The following is a 20697-nucleotide window of genomic DNA, read 5'->3' as shown; positions in this document are numbered from 1 at the left end:
ATATAAAGTACTGACCAAATACCGCCGCAATAGACGTGATAATGTTTACATGATTAAGTTGGGCTCGCATACCCGATAATTACTACCGCAATAATATATCGATAGACCAATGGTGCAAAGTAAGTATGGTGCTTAAATGTTCAGTAATAACACCTACATAAATTATCATCCGCTGTTTCAAACGAATGTTAATTATTTACTTTATAATAGTATATCATGAGAGTGGTGACTGCTGTGAAGAACATTAAAGAAAGTTGTCTACGGGAAGCTACTATAATAATACAGCATTAGGAACCACGTCAACCTCAACCAGATATAAGCATTTCGTCTCTTTCAATGACTCTCTCATTAGGGTTCCTCTGTACTCTTCAGTGAAAAATGTTATAGTGTACAGTATATTGACTTGTCAATCATTACACGAGTTGAACAAACACCAAAGGAGTAGCCAGCCCTACTCTTATATTTATGACTTTGTATTGTAATAATAAATACACTGATTTTGAACTATAATAAAAATTAAGCTTGATCGGCATGGTCACATGAGGCTCAAACTGCAGATATAGTAGCCTACTGTATCTGATAATGTATAATGAGAGGACAGATTGAATTATACCACTTCATTCATGATTAGTGTCCCACATGAAAGTATTCCTCTCCAGCACTTAACTTTCGTACAGTACAGAGGCCTTATTCAAATAAGATCCCTCTTTGTTGAGGTTAAACACTTGATGCACTTCTAAATAAAGTTAGACTCCACTTATCTCACTAACTCCTTCAAACCTCTCTCTTCATAAAATGTTGCAAATCAATCTTTACTATCACCTGTACAGCGAATACATGTGCTGTGTTTCTGAACTCTTGCAACATGTCTCCCATGTTTTTGTGAACATGCAGCAACCATCAACTAACATTCATACCTACTCTAACTCTCAATGGCAAGTTAAATGTTTTTTCCAATTCTTCATGTCCACTAGAGTAAATTTGTAAGTCTTCTTTTACCTGTCTTTTCCTCTGCCAAAGACATCTGGACTTTCACACATGTATTTCAGGCATCTAAAAGTGAGTGGATCATTTTTTTTTTTTTTTTTTCTTTTTTATGGAAAACAAAAACATTTGCCATAACTTTGTGATTTTTGATAGAGGTATCCAGAGAACACTTAACCCTGCTAGAAACCCCAGCTATATGGTTACCACTCAGTGTAGTAAATTGTTTCCTGGGTACAGGAAACCATTTGGCTTGTCACTCAGTGTAAAGACCATGAGGCAACACTACACTAAGTAGGTGGATGATGGGTATCCCCCACCTCCCTATCTAATGGAGCCAGGATTTCATGGGCTCGGATGATGAGTGAATGGAAGCATGGACCATTGAAATGGGCAAACTTTGGCTGTCTGGATGTTGCAACTCCTCACCCTGCCCCAGGGTAGGAAAGGAAATCTGGATGATGATGATGATGATGATGATGATGATGATGAAAACAAAAATTATAATTTACCTAATGGCATATCATGTTCACTTCACACTGATACAGATGATGCTGAAATGCTTTAACAGCCATCCTACTGTACTCCCTGTAACTGATTATAATGATAATTTTGCAGAGAAAATGCCCTTGACCCATTAAATAAAATGACATCTATCTATCTATCTACTGCCAGACGCCTCAATCCCATTTGGGGTGGCCACAAACAAATCGCCTCCAAGTCGCTCTGTCCCCCGCCATTTCACTGCCCTGCTCCCAACTCTCTCATATACCTCTCCACCCCATCCCTTCATCTCATCCTCGGCCTCCCCCTCCCTCTTCCCCCCTCCACCTCACTCACACACTCTCTTCGTCAGTCTTTCACCCTCCATCCTCTCCACATGGCCAAACCACCTCAGTGTGTTCCTCATAACGCTTCCTATCACATCCACATCCACACCACAACGCTCCTTTATATCCTCATTCGTCAGCCTCTCTCTCCATGTGACTCCACAGGCTCCTCTTAAATAACTCATTTCCACAGCTCTCACTCTTGACTTGTGTCCTTCCAACAACGTCCAAGCTTCACTTCCATACGTTAGAGTTGGTATCACAATACTGTACTGTCATGTAGTAACTTTTTCACTTCCATGCTCACTTCCCTGTTTCTTATCATTGCTTTCAAAGAACCAGCAACCTTTCTTCCCTGCTGTACCCTTTCAAGGCTTCACCCTCCAAACCTCCATCCTTACTCATCACACTACCCAAGTACTTAAATGTACTCACATTTTCCAATTCCTCACCATCCAACCTCGCTGTACATTCACTGACTTCACCTCTCTCAAAGACCATCACTTTACTCTTCCCTACATACATGACATGCTTTGTATTAATTTTTCTTTTTAATATTCAGGCAGTTTTATTCAGCTTACAAAGGCCTCTTGTACTGAAGGGATTAAACAAGGCTGTGTATGGCTCCTTCCACTATGGTGTCTTCACCAGAAAACTGGAAAAATTTTTGGGAGGGGAACAGAGATCTGGGAGATGTTGACACAGACCTACTCTAGCCTTTAAGACACTCAAACAGTCTTTACATCTCATGAATTAGTCATGAGTGGATTTCAGTCTTTTGCTCCCCTCAAGTGTTAATGTAAGAAAGAATAAGATAGCATGAAAGTCAAGAAAGTGCTGCACCCATTATCATTCTCATCTCTTTCACACACACACAAAATGCAGAAATAAACATTATAAACAAGAGTGGGTAGGACAGGATGCAAAACGATGTGATTCGTGAAAGATGTGGAGTGAGGATGTCTGTGGACACCAGAATTGAAGAGAGTATACTGAGATGGTATGGTCACATGGAGAGAATGGATAACAACAGACTGGTGAAAAAGGCGTATCTAAACGAATCTGAAGGAGGGAGGAGGCGAGGTAGGCCAAGGAGAAGGTGGAGAGATATAGTGGATGGGTGTGTGAGGAAGAGAGGTTAGAAAGTCAGTGAGGCTAGGTGACTAACAAGAGATCGAGCTGGCTGGATGAATATTGAGAGAAGTGCATGATCAGGGATTTGGCACCCCTTCTTAACGTGAGAGCGCCCGGATTGACTTTATCGGATACATTTATGTGAAGCTACAGAACATGTTGAATGTTTTTGGTGTATTCGATGAAGCCAGGATTCCGGGGGCTTGAAGGATGAGTGAATGGAAATGTGGCCCATTGGACTGGGCAAATTTGGGCTGTCTGGACATTGTTACTCCTCAACCTGCCCTAGGGTGGGAAAGGAGATCCGAGTGATGATGATGACGATGAACGAAAAGGAGGGAAGAAATTCATAATTATGACATTTTTATTTATAAGTACATAATATACTATGTACAGTACTGAATTTCTTCATTTTACATATTTCTTGTTTTGCACAAACATTTCAGCAACATGTGAGGTGTTCTTGTGGTGAATACAGTATATGGATGTAAAACCTTCCCTTCCCTTCACACTAATTCCCTTGTTCAAGATGCAAATCTCGGGTCGTATCGAATCTTGGTCAAGATAGGTTGGTCTATACACACACAGCAGACTAAAAATAGCATCCTTATTCTCTCTTTCGACACGGATTAGACCACCCATTTTAAAAAAAAAAAAAAAAAAAAAAAAAAAATCCATACAGGAGTAAACAATATAAACATAAATGGGAAAACATTCATCTACAGTATCTCTCTAACAAGCTACTGCCAGACACCTCAATCCTGTAAAGGGTGGCCACGAACAAATTGCCTCCATGTCACCGGGCCTCCACCATTTCACTGTCCTGCTCCCAGCTCACCCCCCCCCTCCTATACCTCTCCACTCCATCCCTCCATCTCATCCTTAACCTTCCCCCCCCTCCCCCCCCTCCATCTCATTCACATACCTTCTCGTTAGTCTCTTGTTCTCCGTCCTCTCCACATGGCCATACCACCTCAATGTATTTTTCCTAACGCTTTCTATCACATCCACTTCCACACCACAATGCTCCACTCCTTCTCTTCCTCATTTGTCAATATGTCTCTCCATGTAACTCCACATGCTCCTCTCAAAACTCATTTCCACTACTCTCACTCTTGACTTGTGTCCTTCCAACAAAGAAGTACAAATATTATTTACTGAATTTGTTCATTTTACGTATTTCTTGCTTTGTACAAGCATTTCAGCAACATATGAAGTGTTCTTGTGGTGAATATATGGATGTAAAACTATCTCTTTCCTTCACATTAACTCCCTCATGCGAGGTGCAAATCACAAGTCGTGCTGAATTTTAGATGCTGTGGTCCGGCCCATTCAGTCAAAGGAGGACCCCTATCTGGTTAGAGTCTAAAATTATCATCTCTTACCTCTCTTTAAACACAAACTAAACCACCCAGACCACAGAAATAACTAGATACTTGCATAAACACAATAAACATAAAAAAATAATAAAAGAATAATAATGCTTTTTTAAGAAACCTACCTTATTATGTACTGATTTTGTTCATAATACACATATCTAGTCATTTCAAATCATTTCAGCACCAGTGAAATTTATGGGAGGGCAAAAAAGAAAACATTTGTCACTGATATCTGTGCAACTTCTGTGCTCCATTGCACGGCTCGGGATGGGTCTAGGATGCTCAAAATTGCACTGCCAGGTGCGTCTGATGTTCCTCTTCAATGGGGGGGGGGGGGGACGACTTTGAAAAATTGGCCCCATGGTTGGACTGTGGGTCCCGACAAATTCCAGAGGCACGGCCACAGATGGGTTAAATAAAATCATCTGGTAGTAGCAGGAGTTACTTATAAAATATGTTCTCACAATAAAGGGGCTAAATTGATTCCATGAGCATTTCAGGTACTGGATACAACCAAAGCCTGTGCTATACTTTGTTGATAGATAAATTGTGGTAAACTCCACTCTAATGACATATTTTCTGTTGTACTGTACTCTTACTATTTTCCACACAATTTTATTATCCTTAGAATGGACTTTTCAAGCTGGAGGGACTTTTCAAGCTGGAGGGGTTACATACAGCCTTCAATACCTTCTTCTCACCTAGGGGGCTCTCCTAATCAGAATAAAATCATCCATTACCAGCAACAATACAGCAGATAATACATTTAAATTAGTGGTTACAGACAGGTATGACCAAATCAGACCTAGGGATGTATTCTTTTCAACTCTGGACACTTCCTGGCACCTTTTCTTTTATGAATTACTCTACTTAATACACCACACCTTATCATTCTCTGGTATCTCATTTACAGGGACAAAGATTGCATAAATAGGTGGGGGTGCTCACCATCCACTCACTCAATGTAGTGATGCTCTCGGGTGGCTGCCCTTTCCTCTCTTCCTTCATTCTTTCCTTCCATCCTCTTATGTCATTATTTCTTTCCTTCCTTCCTCTTCCTTCTGCCTACAAGTGACTGTACACTGAGTGACAAGCCAAATGGCTTCCTGTACACCAGGAAGCCATTTGGTACACTGGGTGGCAACCATACAACCAAACTATGGCACCTGGTGGCTTAATGAGTATTTAAGGCACTCCAACTGGACTGAGCCTGTGTTGGTTCATATCCAAGGAGTGGCTGGGGTTTATAGCTCAAGTAATACTGCTCAGGGATGAGTGAGGCTGGTCAATCTCATCTTAAATGTCAGGACCAACTTGTCTAGCCCTGGGATTCTATGCTCCCCATGGGGCAACACTGGATTAGATGATAATGATGATGATGATGATGATCATCATCATCATCATCATCATCATCCAAGTCAGTATTGACCTATCTGGACTGAAGGGGTCTGGAGATATGCTACTCAGTCCAGACACTTAACCCGCGCCGTCCCGGTGACGTGAATTAACGCGGCAACATTGCAAGATCCCTAATTTGCACAATTTTCAATTTTCGCAAGTGATTTCGCGAGTGATTTTTGGCATGTATACACGGGACACCTTCCTCTATTCCTCTACAAGATGCCAAGCAGGAACAATGCCTTACACCACATAATCTCCCCTCCCCCCTGCACGCCATTGTCTCGGCAATTCACCAGTTACCAGTGACCTGGCCAATAAAGACATTCAGGGCCATAGTGATTCCCCAATCGATGACAATGTGGAGGACAAAGTTTACATAGCATTAGAGGAAGAAACAGTCAGAAATGATGATCAGGTAATGTGGGAAAAAAAAGGTCATGAATGGTGATGAGTTAGTGAGTGAAACAATGCTTATAATGCCTATATTACTGTTTGAAAACCAATATAGTGTACTCTTGTACTACATATAAATTCGTACCAAGTAAATAAATAAATACTGTTTATGAGTGGATAAAATAGTTACCCTCCCATAGAACTCATTTTCTTTGGTGCCAGCCTGTTAGAACACCCAGTCAGGTAAGGAAGTACTCGTACCTAAATCGCGTATTTTAAACCTCAGGTGAGCAATTTCTCTATGAATTTTCGATGTTTCTCACCAAAAGCGGACGTTTGGACAAAAAAAAAAAAAAAAGGTCCAAAAATGTCGGGATGGGGCGGGTTAAGGTGAGTGACCAAATGCTTATCCCTGAGTGGCAGTACTGTATATGAGCAATGAAGTCCAACCACCTCAGAAAAATAGAACCTAATGAATCTCATTGTTGGAGTGTCAACTCATTATGCCACTAGGCATCCTTCCGAAATTATAAGAGGGCAAAAGGACTAGTGCACTACAGCAGTAAACAAAATGAAGGTCTATCTTTGCTATCTGTGTGTGAATCAGAAAACCATTCCAAAAGAAGAAAAGTATGCACGTTCCACTGGGGACACGATTAACACACAAGAAAATATTACATACTTCACCATCACGCTTTGGTTCAAAGATATTATTTTTACTTAAAATTTCCTAGCTGCACATTAATGTATTCAACCTGGGAGACATTTTGAATTCATGACTTAGATACTGCCCTTCTAACACATTTACTACAAGGGGACTCTCCTCTGCTAATTGTGTTGTCTGGTACCAGCAAAAATATAGTACATCATCCTACTGAAAAAATCCTCATAAATACACAAGCCAGTAAGGAAGAGATGCTATGGAGCATTCCTGTTCACCCTGAAGATGTCTCATGTGGGTTAATTCTTGCTATCACCAGACACTATCATTCAATGCATGGGAAATATCTTAAAGAGAAGGGATTAATGAAGGCTATATCTATCCCCTACAGTTTATTATTATTATTAAAAAAATTAAAATAATAATAATAATAATAATGTGAATAAAATAATATGGAGGTACCTACAATACACTTTCTAAAATATCGATAATAATCTGAATGCAAGGGTTAACCAAGGAGAATACAGCAGCCAGGCGCATTCAGGTGTTTCCGAGGATGTTCCCACTAGCTGCCAGATCTATAACGGATGGGTCATATGGCTGGCCCTTGAATGGGGAACCCTCTGCATCCCAAGCCTCTCTCAGCACACCTTCTAACTTCTGGGGAGATGGGGAGTGAGTGAGTTAGTCATTAAAACACAAACTACATGAGAAATCACAACAGGATTTAACTGACTACATGCAAAGCCCAGGACAAATTTTGCCTACTAGTCCGTTACATCTACTTCACACCTAGGCCATGTCGATTACTTTCATCCCAGTTGTATCATATCAAAGAGAATCATCTATGGGCAGAAAAACATGAGAAGCCTCTTTTAGTTTGGGAATATTATCCAGATGGAGAATGAGTGAAGAAGAGGTGAAATATTAGCTAGACTTCTGTTCCCAAACACTTCTATAAAATGGGATATCATGACTTAGGGAAATCATGTTTGCACTGAGTAAACTTCCTTTGTCCAGAATGTTGGAACAAGGGAAGAGGAGGGGTATAACAAGAAGAAAAATAGTATAACTCTGCTGGAACCCGCTAAAAAATTATGTAATACAGTATTTGGAAAGAACTGTTAGTTGCATGTTTTGCCCTCTGAAATGGAGAAGGATGAAGGGGAGGGTTGAGAGAGAGAGAGAGAGAGAAATGGATACACTCATGACACACTGTACTACAGTAGGTACCTGTACTCTCTAAAAACTGCTGAGACTAAAATTCATGATCATCAAACACAGCACTTGCTAGTTACCTTTTATATACTGTATCTATGCAATACAAGGATATTAAGTTAGTATTGTACAGTCTACTGTTCCATCATCAATTTCACTTGCCTTCATTCTGAATTCTCCATTATTCACTCCATTCCTTCCAGAACATGGCCTCCCATATTTGCATAACACTACCTAGTGGTAATTAGACTAAAGAGAATATCCTTGAGCTGAATGGTTCATTATTTCTAACGCTTTCAAACAGAGTGGTCTACCCAAAGCATAAAAAGATCACCTTTTACATATTGTACATTAAAAATGACACAAAGCTTCCTCTCAAGGAATACCCATAATGGGGCATTTTATTAGACAGCTGACATTTTTTTACAGACTGAAAGCTAAGACTAGTGCCACAATTAACTATAGTAATTACTTCTGAACAGCTGCTGGAGGCTACTGTAAAAAAAAAAAAAAAAAAAAAAAAAAAAAAAAAGTTATCTGAGATATGTAATAAGATCAGTAACAATATGTGTCTCAGCTTGGGTTTTCCCACTATGTACTAGACTTGTGACTGGAAGTTTAATGCATGAAAATGATAATGGTATGGATAGTTACTAAGCCTGCAGCCAAGGTAAACAGTGGCCACACATCAGTGACCTACACAATAGTGGGGAAAAGCAATAAATAAACTACAGCCTACATGCACCATATCATAAATTATGTTCTCAGTTTCTGAATCCTAGACCTTTATCATTCTATTTCTGTGTCTACCCTCCTCTCTTCCTGCTTCTCACTTTCCTTCCTGTCACTCTTGATTACTTCTCTTTCTCTTTCAGGTGGCTCAACACTGTGTGACACATCTAATGCTTTCCTGTTAACAAGGAAAACACTTACAAAGCTGGGTGGTAACCAATTAACAATGTCACAAGGTGAAGTGGAGACTATAATGGTGCTCCTAATATTTGGGTGGAGACACAAAAGCAGCATCCACCCTGGAGCCAAACCTCCACTTTTACCTGTGCCTCACGGTACCGGTAGTATGTGCTGTCAGCTGCAAGGGAACATCGGTTCACTGCATGGAATGCCCTAAAGGGGCAGTTGCTCGCCCATGGTTGATGGGTCTACTAGGACAGACAAACTGGGACTGATCAACAACAACAACCTAACTCCATCTTAAGATAGTGAAAGGGACCACCAGATGATGATGATGATGATGATGATGATGATGACGACGACGACGACGACGACGATGATGATGATGATGATGATGATAATGACGACGATGATGATGATGATGATGATGAGGATGAAGATGATGATGATAGAATGATGATGATGTACTCTCCTCTCTTACCATCTGGTCTGATGTTGGCTTGCCCTGCTGTTTCATATGATGGTTCCACATTAGCTCCCGAATCCGCTGCCTCTCTTCCTCAGGTAAAGTGGAAAAGTCCCGCTCTGTCTCAATCTTACTAACATCTATGGGATCCTCTGAGGTAAGCAACCGATCCCACCACCGCTCCTCACTTTTCTCCAAGTGGATCTACAAAGGAAAGGACCAGGGAGAGGCAGAAGGATATCAGATGCTATACTCTTTTCACTCTAACTTGGCCTGTTGCCACCTCTTCATTTTAAATGCTGAGTTGTACAAACACATCAACACAAAATACAATTCTGCTCATCAATATGTGATATGGATGGGATGAGAAAATGTAGCATTAGCTTTTTCTGTCACTGACTTTTGTGAAATAAGCTACAAAAGGATGCAGATCTTGGCCAAGGTAAGGGAAAAGAACTACAATGCTGACTGGTTGTCAAAACACTATGTTACAGTACTGTATTTTAAAAAATGCATCATACTATTAAAATACAGAGCATTATAGCACTGATGGTATGGTGGGATGTACATGACTACTGGTGTGTGAACTTAAGATTCTGGCAAGATAACTAACAGCTGATTTCACATCTGTAAAAGTACTATGGGAAAGATATCCATTTTAACAATACTATATACAGCAAAATGGCTTTTACTATCATGATACTAAAAATACAAAAAGGAATACCTGCTTGCCAATTTTACTTCTCCCTTTCTTCCACACCTCTATTATTACAGGGAGCATAAGCAATAAACAGCACCATTTTCACCAGCGTACACTTAAACCTGACATATTTTAATAATTTCTCTTTTCTCTCAATTCCAGTCTGTCTCCATTCATGTAACAAAATGGAGACAGACTGGAATTGGTGAGAGAGTTCAAATACCTGGGTACAGTGATAGAAAAGTGAGGAAAATATGCAAAAGAATTGGAAAGTAGGGTGATACAGGGAAGAAAAGTGGCTGGTGCAATGAAGCCTTTGACAAGAAACAGAGGCTTGAGTGTTGCAGTTGCATGAGGCTTACAAGAAAGAGTGTTAGTGCAAACTTTAACATATGGATGTGAGACTTTGGTGTGGCATGAAAATGAAAAGTCAAGAGTACTAGCAGTGGAGATGGGACTGCTGAGGAATGCATGTGGAGTACAGAGGGGGGATAGGATACAAAATAATGTGATTCGTGAAAGATGTGGAGTGAGGAAGACTGTGGACACCAGAATCGAAGAGAGTTTACTGAGATGGTATGGTCTTGTGGGGAGAAGGGATAACAAGAGAGTGGTGAAAAAGGTATATCTGTGTGAAGTTGAAGGAAGGAGGAGGCAAGGTAGGCCAAGGAGAAGGTGGAGAGATATGGTGGATGAGTGTGTGAGGAAGAGGTTTGGAAGTCGGTGAGGCTAGGGAACCGACAAGAGATTGAGCTGGCTGGATGAATGTTGAGAGGAGAAGTGCATGATCAGGGATTTGGCACCCCTTTTTAACACGGCTGCATCCGGACTGACTCTATCGGATGTTTATGTGAAGCTACAGAATGTGGTGAATGTTTTTGACGTATCTGATAGAGCCAGGATTCCGGGGGCCTGAAGGATGAGAGAATGGAAGCGTGGCCCATTGGACTGGGCAAATTTGGGCTGTCTGGACATTGCTACTCCTCACCCTGCCCTAGGGTGGGAAAGGTCTGGATGATGATGATGATGATGATTTCTCTCATCCATTCATCATTAAGCAGCAAAGCAGTTCCCTCTTTACGTGGTGCACATGGGCTCACCCTATACAGTAGTTATACACTTGTCACCCTTTCCTATTCCATATTTCAGGTGAATGGTGAAGTAAATGAGTACTGCTATCAAGTAGCTCCTGTGCACTGAACAAAATCAGAGGCAACACCTTTTACAGTAATTTCTCATTCAACAGCTTTCACTTAACATGTTTGTCATAACATAACTATTGATCAACTTAGGAACACTTTTCATATAACATGCCACTGTTCGTTATCAAAATTAATGGTCTGGATGTGCCGTCACTGGTCAAGGTTGATAAAACTCTTCCTAGTATTTATCCCAACAATGAATAACTTTTTTTTTTTAAACTTATTTAGTACATACTGACACTTCCAGTTACCTTTACAGAACACTGTACTACAGCCTATACTGTATATATATTGATCCATATCTTTGACTCTGAATATACTTTTATGATATCTGGGAAGATTTCCTTTCTTGTACAAACACAGTCCTCGCTTTATGTGAACTCCACCAATTCCACGTAACACAGCAGCTTTCAGGAACACACATAACGTTAAGTGAAGAATTACTGTACAGGTATATCCATGAGAAAAAAATACACAAACTATCCAAGAGAAAAAATACTAAAACGGTGAGTGGCTGGCTAAGAAACTGACCGAAACATGTTCACCAGGGACCAAGGACCACATAGACTCTTCTGCTCGCACCTCATGGGGGAACGTGCCTCCCATCTCCACCTGCCACGCCCCCGGGCTGTCTCCCTCCACACACACTTCCATCGACCCTGCCTGCAGTTGTACTCGTACCTATTGAATACCATATCTTTATCAACTGGTTGCTTGAACTTCTCTCAACAGAAGAAAATCATCTAGTGTCAGCTTTAATTAAATTCATAGGTGGTCCAGGAGCAGAGAAGAGATGTCTAATATAGCTTTTGAAGCCTCTAACAGCTAGAACTTCTCTTTTGATTTTTTTCTTTTCATTAGTATAGCAGAATTTTATTGTGTACTGCCTTACCTGTTTACCCTTCTTGATTCCTTGAGCAACTGAGACCCTCACTTCCAAGTCCTCAATTGTCTGAGTCCAGGAGTAGTTTTTCTGGCATGGTCTACTAAAAGTATGCAGGCTCTCTCCAGTCTGCCTCACACCCCTGGACAAATTGCATTCCTAGTGAAATACTGACACACTTCTCCTTTTCTATTATATTCATATGTTCATTAACTAATTGAATGCTATGATTCTGCTGAACTAAAAAATATTATCTGCTGACAGAAAAAAAAAAAAAAAAAAGGCTATGTCAGTAACTGCAGAAAAGGTTAACTCTGAAATTCTACATCCAGTGATGGTATCAACAGGTGCGATTTTTTTTTTTTTTCCCTGGCATACTACAGTAGATGGAATGAGGAGAGGTATATTGGCTATAAGATAGAAAAGGGGGTGGGAAGTACTTGTGGGAGGGATACTTGGAGTGGCAAGAGGAAGTGGTAATAAATCTGGAGGCATAAATGACTTGGCCACACTGAATAAACTTGGCATGTGACTTATGCAACAGATACACAGATATGGTACTGCATATCATAATCATTCATTTCTAGTTTCTTATGGTGTGGATTCCATATACCATAAGAGGAAAACAGGACTCCAATTACACTGCAGGAAACTTTTGAAATACTGTACATTATACTGATATGGTACATCACAGAGGGAGGGGGAGGCCAAGGATGAGGTGGAGGGATGGAGTGGAGAGGTATATAAGAGAGGGGTGTGAGTTGGGAGCAGGGCAGTGAAATGGTGGGGGACAGGGTGATGTGAAGGCGATTTGTTTGTGGCCACCCCGTAAGGGATTAAGGTGTCTGGCAATGGACAGATAGATAGACAGGTACATCACATTCATCCAGTTCCAGTTTCTCATGGTATGGATTCTATCTACTGTACCATAGAGGGAAAATAGGACCCTGTTTATTTTGTGGGAAACTCTTGTGCATCTAAGGGGTTAACACTGATAGCTTTAAAGAGTTCCCTCCCAACTGACTGAAATAATATGGAGATAGCCAAAAGTTCATATTAAGACTATGAATATCCATGGTTCATTGAATGCTTCAGTACGTAATACTCATGTAGTATTTCTGGTTACAAACCTGTCAGAATACTGCAGGTAAATATTCAACTCTGGCTACAGACTCGCCAATTTACTCACTCTTTGTTCTCAAGTGCGGATGTTGTATCAGCATCCTCAGTGGTGGGTGGTGCTGGTGTCATCTGCTGCTCATCACGATCTGTTGCTGTTGTCATAACCACCTCCTCTGCCACTATTGCAGGAACACTGCCATCCTCACTATAAAATATGATAATGTCAGTTTGTAGGCTAATCTTACTATTTTTAAAAACTTTAACAAAAGAATGTCAGAACCTGTGCATTTTTACCTTTGCCAAAGAAGTTAGAAATATGCAACTCTACTGTATAGCCTACAGCAACAGTACCTGGTATGGTAAGATATTCTTAATGCTGCTAAAACACACAGTAAGTACTGGTACTTGGTACCATAAGTTTTTGTTATAACTGTGATAGGCTACCTGGATAATACTGGTAATCATGCATTACAAACCAGTACTAGATAAATGAACGTAATGTATAAGACTGTACCTCCGATATTGCTCTCAAGACAACTTCTAGGTCCTCACCAATGAGAAGCTTCAAGCAATTCCTGGGCTTTCTTGTCTAAATAGCGCTGCCGCCACCTGCAGTATGACTGGCTGACCAAGTGCTCTCCTGAGATTTGAGTGCGCCCATATATCTCATCTCTGGGGGATAGGGGGAAGGTTTTTGGAGCTTATTCTAGGTGGTTGTATATATATATATATATATAATATATATATATATATATATATATATATATATATATATACACACATACAAACTGGCTATAAAGTTCTAATTTCAGCCTAATTTCACCTAACAAGTGAATGGCTATAAAGTTCTAACTTCAGTCTAATTTCACCTAACAAGTGAACATCATCTAGACCTAGGTTGGGCATTTTTCAAAGCCAACTTGGGAAAAACTCAAAATCAACTGTCCAGAGACATAAAGGGAGAAACTTGTACTGTACAATGAAAGACATAACTATCTTTCCAAAGTCTGACAAATATATAGTGGAATAATCGAACCATTTGCAACACACACTAATAGAGACAGGGGTTTCATTTGCCAGGTGTAAATTATCTTGGGACGGAACTGAATAGTTGTGTCATTCATTGTACACTGGAAAAATAATCTAACATATTGCCAATATGCTAGGAATTGAATCATGAACTCTCAGGTGTGGGAGAGGCGCATACCACTACACCACAACCAGGTAAGTTATCTCACATTGTCACAATCTTGTAACCAATGTTCCTCCGACTCCCAACTGTGAGCCTGAGAGGATGAAACAGTCCCCCCTGGCACTCAGGCAAATAGATGCATTTAATCTATCCCAAGCACTTATGGAAAGCCAGAATGAAGGGAGAAACCTGTACTGTTCACAGGAAAAATAATCTAACATGTTGCCAATATGCCGGGAATCGAACCCAGGATTATCAGGTGTTAGCCTGGCAGCATACCACTACCGGTATATCACAACCAGGTGATATCTTGTAACCAATGTTACAATCTTGTAACCCATGTTACAATGATTTTTCCTGTGTACAGTCCAGGTTTCTCCCTTCATTCAGGCTTGCCGTAAGTGCTTGGGATAAATTAAATGCATCTACTAACCCGAGTGCCATGGGGTTGTCTCATCCTCTCGATCTCACAGTTGGGAGTCAGAGGAACATTGGTTACAAGACTGACAATAAGAGATATTTTTACCTGGTCATGGTGTAGTGGTATGCTGCCTCGTTCACACATGAGAGTCTCTGGTTCGATTCCCAGTATATTGGCAATATGTTAGATGTCAAGAGACATACTTGGTTGAAATTACCTATCAACCATTCACAACTGAAATGTATAGAAGAAAAGTTCATCAGAATGACTGAACCTGCTGATTGCATATCCTACATGCACAAAATATCAACTCACTTGATGCTGTGCTGACTGTGCTGCCTACTTCCATCACCTCTGGCATACTGTTTCTGTGTCTGCTCTCCTCTCTTCCTACCTTTCCCTTTCTTTCCTGTCACTTTTCATTACTCTTCTTTCCACCCCAAATGGTTCTACCATGAGCAACAAGCCTTATGGTTTTCTGTAATCCAGAAAATCATTTACAATATTGGGCGGTAACCATACAACCAGATCACAGGTGTGGGAGGAGCCTACTATGGTGCCTCTGTTAACTGGGTGGAGAAACAAATGAAACATCACCCAGGAACCAAACCTTCATACTTTTCCCTGCGCCTTACTGTGGTGAGGAATGAATGAATCATGAAGCATTAGCACCAAGCCATAATATGGCTATATTGGCACTGTAGAAGAAAATAAATAGAAGAAACATGGAAATATCAAGAAGAGAGGTAAGACAGAGTAGCCAAAGAAGAGAGTAGGGAGAAGAAGACTGGAGAAAAAAAGGCCTCTTTTAGTCGCCTTTAATGACAAGTGGGGATACTGGGGAAGTATTCTTTCCCCCCCTCCCTAGGGGTCACTGTGGTAAGGTGCTGCCCACCATGAGGGAAGATGAGTCTATAGCATAGGACAGTCCTGTTGGGGCAACTGTGCACCTGTGGTTGATAGGTTTGCTCAACAACATTTGCAAGATGACAAGGTTGTCCCTCAAAATAAGTAATACCAGGACTTCTAACATTTTCCACTCATACGGCTGAACTCTATGCACCCACTGAAGTAAGGGTTAATGATCATCATCATGATGTTAACCCAAAGGTATAAGAGATGGTATAAAACTTGGGTTGCTGGTAAAAGTTTGGGTTTGCTAAAAATTTCTGAAACCACCTCCATCCCTAACCTTTGTACATGAAGTTACCCACATACACACTTCCATTATCATGCTTACTTGCTATCAATATATGACAACTTACGGACAATGCCGTGACAGAAACCCGAAAACAGCGTTGAAAAATGCTGGGAGATTGTTGCCCTCCTGGGCCAGCACCTCTGCCAGAGCAGAGTCATGGCGATCCTCATTCATCACGCTCCCACTATCCTTCAGATCTACAGAACCTGAAGTTTTGATAGCCTTCTGGTGATTGGATGCCTCATGTGTCTTACACAAATAAACTCTGCGGGAATGTATGTGGTTCAACCACCCCTCCCCTTGACAGCTGCAAATGCCCAACTTAAGTCGATATTCAATTCCAAGCTTACCCAATAACAACCCGAATCTACTCAATGAAAACACTTTTGCTGTTACGCTTTCCCTCACGTTCAACGGAGAGTTATTAATGAATTATTTTAAGCCTTCGCTAGGATTTATCTGCTAAATATAAAAGCCTTGTGTCAGTATGACTAGGGCAAAATAATATTGCAATAACAGCGCCGAAATCAGGTAATGAAATACTTGAGTCCCGACCACTTTTCCACCACTGACTCCCCCTAATCCCGATTTTTTTTTTTTTTTTTTTTTTGCTCAAACCTCCGCTTTTGGTGAGAAACATCGAAAAATCATAGAATAAATCGCTCACCTGAGGTTTAAAATACTTGATACAGGTAGCAGTGCCTCCTCACCTTACTATGTTTTCTATCAGGCTGGCTCCAAAGAAAACGAGTTCTATGGGAGGGTAACCATTCCACACCACTCATAAACGGTATTTATTTGGTACGAATTTATATGTAGTACGAGAGTTTATTGGTTTTCACACTGTAATATAGGCAATATAAGCATTGTTTCACTCACGAAACACAACATACCTGACCTTTTTTGGCAACATTACCTGATCATTTCTGACTGTTTCTTCCTCTAATGCTGTGTAAAGTTTGTTCTCCACATTGTCAACGATTGGGGAATCACTCTGGCCCTGAATTTCGTACCGTGGCACGACATGTCTTTACTGGCCAGGACACTGGTAACAGGTGAATTGCCGAGACAATGGCATGCGGTGGGGGGGGGGGGAGGTCATGCTGGGTAAGGCATTGTCCCTGCCTGGCATCTTGTAGAGGAAGGTGTCCCGTGTATATGTACCAAAAATCACTCGCGAAAATTGAAAATTGTGCAAATTAGGAACCTTGCAATTGATTCGCGTTTATGTACATCAACGGGATTGGCAGTGACAAAACGTGTGGAAATTCTTTCACGTCAGCGGGACGCGGGGGTTAATAACATGTACCGGTCGTGAGTGTAATTTTGCTTGCCATAAAATTACTGCCGTAGAATTTGTTACCATAATCCATGTTTTCATTAATTTTGCTCAAAGCAAGTTCTTTTTTAGTTAGCTCTGAGTAGGACGGGCATCCACTTGTCCGTGCTCCGTCCTCTGTGTCATCCGTAAAGACTACGTATGAGGTCCGTGTTTTGGCCAGTCAGTTACGGCGGCTGTGTCAAGCACTTGAAGAACATGACCATTTTCTCCTTAAGGCAGGGATAATCCTTAACAGACGCCATGAGAATGCCTAGAAAGGAAAACATAGGTGGTGGATTAATGACTTCCTTTAAAGGCGTAGCGACCATGGTGCATACTACCACTTGGTAAGGGAACTAGTATTGGATGAGGAACAGGTTTGTTCATTATTTCAGACTGACAAGAGAACAATTCACGCAAGTGCTTCACCAGGTGGAAGAAATGGTTGTGAAAGTGGGTATAACAAGTTATACTAGTAACTGTGATGTTGTGTGGCTTTCTGGGTAAGTCACGTGGCACCCACAACAGCTTCCATGGTCATCAGGGTCCGTGACAAATCGCTCACTGCGCGATTCCTCGCAGACACAGATCGGACACGGATACGGAACGGATCACTGGATGCTTCTTTACCTTTTCCCATATGTTCGATTTTCCCACTGACACGAATACGGACAAGGACACGGAGCACAGAGCGCGGACAAATGGATGCCCGCCAATATTTACAACTACACTATACAGTTCGTAACTGGAGGGGCTTTTTAAGCAGGGATTCTCGCTTGCAAGAAATCATTTCCACAGTAAAGGAAATGGTAAACATATGCTTTATTTGAGGCGGTATAAGGACCTTCTGAATTCAATTCATATTCCTCCAGTTTGTGTACTGTATTTTTTCTACTTCCAGGGCGGTAAATTACCTTTTCCTGCTAAAAAAAAAAAAAAAAAAAAAAAAAAAAAAAAACAGCTTTTATCATCACGTTCCTTACCTCCTGTTGTTTGTTTACAGCGTAAATTCGTAATGGAAGATTCTTACTCAACGTACTGACAGGTGGATTTCGTTTCCCAACTTCCCAACTGGATGCTACGTTAGGTGTGGCTAGGTTAGGTCAGGCTGAGTTGGGCTAGGTTAGGTTAGACTAAATGATTAGGTACAGTTAAGCTAGGTTTGGTTAGGTTTAATTAAACACTTAGGTTTAGGGCAGTCCCTTCCACCATTATAATTATACGCCTGAAATATCAAACGAACTGGCCTAGCGGAACACTGCCAAAAACAACAGGGGAAACAAATTTCGCATGAAACGTTTACTTTCCACCTTAGAAATAATAAGGAAAATATAACAGACTATCAGGAAAAACAACTAATTTGGTAAGGTGCTCCTACTGCCTCAAATAAAATGTGTATTACCAAGGAATGTACCGTTCAATGCGAAAAATGAATTTTAGAAGCTTTCCGCACTCATTAATCTACTGCTACCTTCAGTGACTACATGGTCGTAATGTAAATTATTTTCCGTAATCCAGAAAACCTCTTACTAAGCTGCGTGGTAACCATGCATACCCAACAAATGTATGCCTAGTGGTCTAAGTTAGTGGGTTTAAGCCCTCCAACCAGACTTAAGTCACATGGTTAAATCAAAGGGTAGTTAGGGTTAACTGCTCAAGAGCCACTCAGGGAAGAATGCTCGTCTCTCCTCAAATGGCTGGATATAATTTAGCCCTGCTCCCTGCAGTCCAGAAGGGATAAAAGGATTGGATGATCTAGCTGAAACTACAAGATTAGACTGAATGAAGTCATCTGCTGGTGACATGAATAGCTTAATATAAAAGCCACAGGAATGAAGAAGTCAAGACCCACTTCATCCGCACTCCGCACAGCCGGCGTATGTGCCAGCGGCCCAGCGCTGTGACAATGCAGGTATTTTCCAAGCAGCTAGCTTAGCTAAATCTGAAAATTTCATAGCATACACTGGCAATTAAAATTTTCTTAAGTTCAGACCTTTGAACAATTTCTTCATATTAGTGTAATAACCTAAATGAGACTTAACCACACCGTCCAGGCCGGAATTCGGACTCAGGCCCCCGCGCTCGAAATGCGTGCACGACCAATGAGCCAAACAGATGTTCCCATACCTTGCTTACCGGCAATGAGGGTAGGTTACCACAGTTACCTCCCCTAGGTGTTATCCACGGTCCTCATTTTACCTACCAACCCATAAAGGATGAATGGATACTTGATCAGAGTGACACTTGCCGTCGACACCAGGATCTGAACCCTGGTGCTAACAGGCCGGTAGCTTCGCAATCAGCAATACCAAACACTCAGTCACGCATCTGCTCTTGCTTTAACTTTGCACATGTATTACAAGGGAACCTCTACATTACGGAAGGTACAGTACTGAACAGGTAAGGCTTTAACTGGCCTCCCCTTCTATACCTGTAGCCATGCAAACTTCCCTTGCACAATTTCATTTCTTACAACTGCAAATATGTAAATCTATTAAAGCCACTTTAATGGCAAACTCTCATTCTTAAAGTTCAGCACCGCACGTGAAGGAATTACAGTACTAAATTATATACTTTGTACATATCATTGAGGGCTACAGTATATGCCCAAGTAAAAATTTGCTCATAATTATCAATTCATACTGTATACAACCTGCATGATCAGATAATGTTTTGTTCCTTCCTGAACTCAAGAGTTCAAATTACGGCAATCCACTCTTCAATAAGTACTAAGTAAGGAGTAAAGTAACAATTAGAATGCTGTACATAACTTAAGAAACTTGAAAAAAAAAAAAAAAAAAAAAAACTATATTGTACTTAGCTTCCAAAATACTCGCATCCCCTTACAGCGCTGTTAAGTCTCCCATTCACTATTCTTACATTCACAATTACAGGCACTTGTACTAGATTAATACAAATACTGTACACCAAAGTTTAAGTTTATATTTCCAATTGTTACTGCTCAGTGTACATTACATAATGCAAACAAACTTACAACAAAACCGCTTTAACCCAGTGATTTATTTCTTCTGTTCTTGCTACACCCAGAACAGGAGGTGAAATATAACTATTTACCCCTTCACTACATGACGTTGTCCCAATACTGAATAAAAGAGTCTGTAAGGGGCAATAATTAACACTGGACCGAAGGGGCAAAAGGATCAAGGAAACTGGTCCGTAGGTCCAAGGGATGTGGCAACATTTAGCTGGGAGACTCAACGCGATGCTAACATGTGAGAACCCATTAAAGTATAATATTACTGCACCATGAATGTCA

General features: G+C 40.8%; 1 protein-coding gene across 1 annotated transcript in view; it reads right to left on the bottom strand.

Moving 5' to 3' along the window:
• Positions 1–7250: 7250 nt before the first annotated feature.
• The window catches only part of LOC145411670 (uncharacterized), a 70259-nt gene continuing 56812 nt past the window's right edge, over positions 7251–20697 (bottom strand). The window contains exons 3-9 of the mRNA XM_080281676.1: positions 16164–16324; positions 13838–13957; positions 13353–13490; positions 12173–12305; positions 11812–11961; positions 9394–9582; positions 7251–7442 (exon numbers count right to left, since the gene is read on the bottom strand). Of these exons, the coding sequence (XP_080137802.1) occupies positions 7323–7442; positions 9394–9582; positions 11812–11961; positions 12173–12305; positions 13353–13490; positions 13838–13957; positions 16164–16324 (1011 nt within the window). The 3' untranslated portion in view covers positions 7251–7322. The remainder of the gene's footprint in view (positions 7443–9393; positions 9583–11811; positions 11962–12172; positions 12306–13352; positions 13491–13837; positions 13958–16163; positions 16325–20697) is intronic.

This window comes from Coenobita brevimanus, chromosome 90, assembly GCF_032717465.1.
Source record: "Coenobita brevimanus isolate Jiangsu-jjx chromosome 90, ASM3271746v2, whole genome shotgun sequence".
Taxonomy (NCBI): Eukaryota; Metazoa; Arthropoda; class Malacostraca; order Decapoda; family Coenobitidae; genus Coenobita; species Coenobita brevimanus.
This window is presented reverse-complemented; position numbering and strand designations above follow the sequence as displayed.